The sequence below is a fragment of the Pseudochaenichthys georgianus genome, chromosome 4, assembly GCF_902827115.2.
Source record: "Pseudochaenichthys georgianus chromosome 4, fPseGeo1.2, whole genome shotgun sequence".
Taxonomy (NCBI): Eukaryota; Metazoa; Chordata; class Actinopteri; order Perciformes; family Channichthyidae; genus Pseudochaenichthys; species Pseudochaenichthys georgianus.
The window spans coordinates 15194397-15200396 of NC_047506.1; the positions used below are offsets into that span (position 1 = coordinate 15194397).

Below are 6000 nucleotides of genomic sequence, written 5' to 3' on the forward strand. Positions count from 1 at the left end.
AGTAATTTGCGACATGTAAATCGTCAAAAATGGTGTATTCGCTGTTAGCTTACGACCTCCACGAGTAATTTTTCAAAAATGTGCTCCTCAATTAAGTATCGTATGGGATAGGGGCTAAACCTGTCCTGCATTGGAATTTTTCCGATCATTCCCCTAGGAGGAGTTCGCAAGAACGTGCGTAAAATGGCTGAAAAACGCACATTTTTCAAAATGGCCGACTTTCTGGGGGGCGGAGCTAATGAAAGGCAATTTGAAATATGTGTGCAATCATAATAGCAATATGTATACAGCGTCTCGTGAATATCGGAATAACTATATCCGAGTAGTTTAGAGTAATTTGCGACATGTAAATCGTCAACAATGGTGTATTCGCTGTTAGCTTACGACCTCCACGAGTAATTTTTCAAAAATGTGCTCCTCAATTAAGTATCATATGGGTTAGGGGCTAAACCTGTCCTGCATTGGAATTTTTCCGATCATTCCCCTAGGAGGAGTTCGCAAGAACGTGCGTAAAATGGCTGAAAAACGCACATATTTCAAAATGGCCGACTTTTTGTGGGGCGGGGCTAATGGAATGTATTTACAAATATATCCGCAATTCCATGAGAAATGTCTGTGCCAAAATTCGTGAAGTTTTGAGAAACTATATGTGACTACCACACAATAGGGGGCGCTAGTGAGCAGTTTTTTTGAAAATGTACGTTTTTTTTTTACATTCTTCAAAAGGTCGCGGGCTGTGACGCGTGTCCCAAGTTTTGCGTACCGAAACACATTTTAGCACATCGTCATAAAAAAAAAAGTACAGGCCACGCCCACAATTGTCATTCGTTGTGAGACTTTAAATATAAGTAAATACTCATCCCTAGAGCATGTCTAAAAAAAAAAAAAAAGATTTCGTCCATCGGTTCATGAGTTATACATTTGTCATGTTTTTGGCGCCCCCTATAGTCCAAAATGGAAATCACTTTGGGTGCCTATTCCCCAATACAGACTGAACCTTACCAACAAAATGTGTGTTTTTTTGGTACATTGTTGATGAATTATGAGCATTTCTTTCTAAGCCCCGCCTTTTTGCGAGTACGTTTTAATTCATGTTGGAAATATTTATCGTTTGAACATGCTCATCTCCTAGGGTAATGTGTCTGACCCTCCGGTGATACTGTATACTGAGTTTGGTGTTGAAAAACCAACATTTGAAATTTAAGTGAATATTTAACTGTTTTGTAAATTATGCTAATTTAAAAAAAAATAAAGCTGTTCGATGGCTACTGCCATATTTACAAAATTTGCCTCTGAACCTTGACAAGTGCATGTTTCAGGATTATCAATTAATGTAATGTAATGTTATCAATTAACAACAGGAGGGGTCACAAACATAAGACCAGCTGTTAAATAAATCTCTTCTGACCTTAGCTGGCATGTGGGTATATATATTAATGCTGCCCATTATGGGCATAAGCAATTTTCACCCATTTATTAATTATATGTTTTAAATTTGAGTGTTTCCTATCCCCTAAACCTCCAGGGATGTACACAGTTTAATACTGGCAACTTCTTATTATGGAAAATATGAAAACGTCTCCCAGTAGAGACGTGCCATAGATAGAGAACATGTTGCGAGTTCCTGCTCAAACCACCCTGCCCACCACCACGGGGAAGCTGTTGAGTATGGAGGAAATAGGTAACAGCAAAAACATCCCTATAGTCCAATTTTAATAAAATGTAACTTTGCTTAAGTCATAAAAAACAAAGACAACTGAGTGAATCTCAAGTACATGGTGGTTGGTTAAACAAATGTCTGAAGGAGCCTTTGCCCTTAAGAATAAAAAAATGGACCCAATCCTTTAACAACGTGATTAAGTATGTACCATCTTACTTAAATTAGCCTATTTCTTTAAAAAAGTATTGTATTGTATTAAATTGAACCAATTATAATCATTTCCACAGTGTATGGGTCTAAATCATCCATCATTCATGAATGTAGGTAGGTAGGTGTCCATTTTTAAAAATGTATTTGCTTCTACTTGCTTGCGGCATGTACATTGTTGCTTGATTTCCTGCTACCGGAGGCACACTGCCAGCTATGTCGGTTGGTTTAGAAATGACGTCAAACGCACTGATGGCTTGAAGGCATTCAGTAGAGAAAGAAAAAAAGAAAATAAATTCACAAATGATCAAATAAAATGTTGAAAAACACCACTGTAAACTATTAAAAAGTTCATTTTATCAAAGAAACATGCATATATTCTGAAGAACTGCCATTCTCTCTATATATTTAACCTAAACAGGACAAGCAGTTAAAGGTGGGGTATGTAATTTTGGAGAAACCAGCTCGAGTCCGCTAGAATTTGAAAGTACACAACCGGAAAAAATCTGAAAAAATCTGCCTCTTCCTACAGAGGAAGAGGTCGAGATCTCGCAAAGGTTTTGCGATATCTCGCAAAACATTTTTTTTTGTTCAACATTTTCTTGTTTTCTTCTCCATGTCCCCTAGGGGGCTCCGTACTATCGGGATGTTAAGAGCATTCCATGGAATATGACAAAAAGTGTTTCTGAAATAAATTACATACCCCACCTTTAACTTTTAGACCTGAATATGAATCATTTGGATGAATCCTAGTCAATACATTTGTGAATATACAGTGTTTGAATTGAATATGAATGTATATATAGTAATAGATGTTGGGGAAATATATTCCAAGGTCCATAACTTTGACCCAGTTTATCAGTTTGTACTGACCTCACTGAGCACAGGCACCTGTAGCCTTGGCTGCTGTGCTCTCAGTGTTTTGTCTCCCTGTTCCTGCCTGCTGGCATCAGCTGATAGAGTTGTTATGATTTTATCTTGTTATGCACAATGTTGATTATTCTCTAAAGTTCTAAATCAGGCAACACATGAGTTATGATGCCATGATACTTACCTCAACATGTTCCTGTTTGTGTATCCACCTTACCTTACTAGACTGCGGACATGGGGCTCAGACCTACTGTGTGAGGCTGATGACTTATCTTCCTGGAAAAACCCTTGCAGAATCTCCAGGCACTATGCAAGATCTTTATCATGTGGGCAGGTTAATTGCTTTAATGGACAAGACATTGCAAAAAGTAAGAGGAAAAGTAAAACTTGTATCTTTCCACATATTTCCAATACACATCCAGCTGTTCTAAAGGTGTTGTATTTTATGTGTCTTCAAGTTTTGTCTGCTAAAGACCGAATTATATTGTTAGTATAGTTGATGTATAGCTATAGTACACATATTGGCTAACACGCTAGCTATGTCCACTTAAAATGTCCGTCAGACTGATCAAAAGGTTTTGATTAAAAAAAGCATACAAAATGATTTACTACTTTTTATGTACTTTTATTCATGTACCTGTGTTATTCAGTTATTTATTTTTTGCTTTTAAATTAGTGTTTTAAAAGGGCATTTTATAATATGTTTCTGCTGCACTATTTCTTAATGCTCTTAATGTTTTCATTTTTGTAAAGCACTTTGAATTGCCTTGTGTTACTATTGAAACCATTGCCATTTTTCTCCAAGCTGGAATCTCCAAACCTGGATGTCTTACACAATAAGTGTGATGAAGAATGGAGTTTATCCAACATCCATCGCATAGAGCGCTGCCTGTCAGTGATGGATGGAGATCCCCTGCAGGAAGTGATCAAAGCAGTCATCGAACAGTTTAAATCACACGTACAGCCCAAAATCAGCTCTTTCCAAAAAGGTAATACATGTTCTACTGTGTTATGTTCTGTATTCCTATGGTTAAGTATTTCACTCTGTTCAAGATTCTGCTTGTTTGGTTAAATTATTATCCTGTAATTGTTAACAATAATAATAATAATTCCTTACATTTATTATAGAGCTTTGTCAATGACTCAAAGCGCTTTTACATATACACACATTACACATATATCATATATGCAATGGTCAGATACTGTGGACAATACTTACGGGAGCAAGTTCAGGTGAAGTGTCTTGCCCAAGGACACACCGGCTTTACAGACGCAGCAGCGGCGGGTTTCACCCCTTGATCTGATGATCATTGCACAGCGCACTGCGCCACACCATCCATCTTCATGCCTCGAGGTCATCGAGGCGCTTTTAAAAGTACACATTTGTATTATACATGTACTGTGGACAATACCCACAGGAGCAAATCCGGGTGAAGTGTCTTGCCCAAGGACACAACGGCCTGACGCAGTGGTGGCAGGAGCGGGTTTCGAACTGGAGTTCCCCAGCACTCCCCCTTGATCTGATGATCGGATGCACAGACCACTGCGCCACCCGTCCAACAGGGTGCATGCTAATTCAGTCGAGAATGCTAAAGAATGATATTTGACAATTCCACAATGACAATGCTAGAAGCGGTGTGGCCAGGGAGCCACAACAACGTGCAGTCTATGGTCCATGTGCAATTTATATTTTGTCACCATTTCACCATTGAGTATTACTGTCCCTCTATTGGTCCACAACATTTGTTCGTAGTGAAATATCTCCACAACTCCTCGACAGGGTTAGGTCATATTTTCAACAGATCCCCAAAGGATGAGTCCTTCTGTCTCGGGTCTCCTGACCTCCTCTTTTATCTCTAGCAACACCAGAAAGTTAAAATGTGCAGTTGTGATTGAAATTGCTCAGCCATTGGTCCAATTACCATGCAATTTGTTTCACACAATTATGTCTATAAGGGTGGCCAATTTCTCTTCCAATGCTCCTAAAGTCGAATTGATCAGAGCAAATTCAAAAGAGATAAACAGAGCCATTACCTCTATACACTATGGTAACAGATATCAATTTCTTGTTTCCCTCTATGAAAAAGGTGCATTTGTTTAAATGAGTGTACCATTCCTCCACAACAGTACATTCAATGACACAAAGTGTATTCTATTTTTTCATAGGAATAATACATGGAGACACAAACGACACAAACATCATTGTGACACCTGTAGGAAACGGTCGTCATGAAGTGTCAGGCGTGCTGGACTTTTCTTTCCTCATGAATGATTGCTATGTATTTGAACTGGCAATAACAATTGCGTACATGATGCTGGAGAACCCCAGTCCATTGGATGTAGGTGGAGCAATACTTACAGGTTGGGAGAGCATCATGGTACTCAATGAAGATGAAAGGGAATGCCTCTACCTGCTGGTGCTCGTTCGGTTGTGCCAGTCTCTGGTTTATGGCCGGTACAATTTAAAAAAATACCCAGACAACAAGAACTATCTCCTGGTTACAGCCAAAAATGGGACTCGGATTCTTACTAAACTGTGGGATATGGGAAAGAAAGAAGTAGAAAGAAAATGGTTGACAGATGCCAGCACATTCTCAGTCAATGAATAAGGACATGTTGTCAATGGAGGAGGATAAGAATATAGATTTGCTGTAGGATAGAGATTTTCAATGAGAAATAATGAATTTTGACTTTTCCGAGTTTTTGAAATACATTTTTGATTTGGAATTGAATCATATTTCCCAGTTTCTACTGCTTTTTGCTTCTATTTTCTCAAAAGGCACGGCGTAATAGCAATATGGACTTATTCATCATTAGGAACCATTAACCGTGCTTTAATGAAGGGACAATGGGTGTAACCCCCTCGTTTATTTACAGTAGTCTGTTGGCGCCCCTTTATCTGTGGAATTTTTTCTTTTCAGTTTTTGCCAACGTTGAAGTGTTATTTGTGTGTTAATTGTTTGATCATGTGTCAGTATTTTAAACTCTCTATCACGTTTAGGATACCTTTACTTGCTGGACTGATTATCTGTCTAGAACTGTGCCCCAATTCAAGTATACTTTTACTTTCTCTCTGCCTTCTGAAGTGTGATCTTGGGTCTTCTGCTTGCTGGTATCAAGTGTGCGTAAAAATAACAGGAGGAGACTAAAAAGTAAAACGGCTGTCTCTAGTGACTTAAATAAACCTAACTTCACTGGCTCTTAATTCTTATATCTTAAATAAAATCCTAGTAGCATAATACTTTTTTTTTGTTTGTCTGGAC

The 6000-nt window shown here is 38.3% G+C and overlaps 1 protein-coding gene across 1 annotated transcript; it reads left to right on the top strand.

The window, feature by feature from the left end:
- Positions 1–1611: 1611 nt before the first annotated feature.
- On the top strand, positions 1612–5749 carry LOC117445561 (hydroxylysine kinase-like). Its single transcript, XM_034081305.1, has 4 exons — positions 1612–1681; positions 2963–3105; positions 3543–3726; positions 4904–5749. The coding sequence occupies exons 1-4, from the start codon at positions 1612–1614 to the stop codon at positions 5344–5346; spliced, it is 840 nt and encodes a 279-aa protein (XP_033937196.1). The 3' UTR covers positions 5347–5749.
- Positions 5750–6000: the final 251 nt, after the last annotated feature.

Coding starts and splice junctions, on each gene's coding strand:
- LOC117445561 (XM_034081305.1), top strand. CDS start 1,612: ATGTTGCGAGTTCCTGCTCAAACCACCCTGCCCACCACCACGGGGAAG. Junction 1,682..2,962: donor GTTGAGTATGGAGGAAATAG/GTAACAGCAAAA, acceptor TTACCTTACTAG/ACTGCGGACATGGGGCTCAG. Junction 3,727..4,903: donor AATCAGCTCTTTCCAAAAAG/GTAATACATGTT, acceptor ATTTTTTCATAG/GAATAATACATGGAGACACA.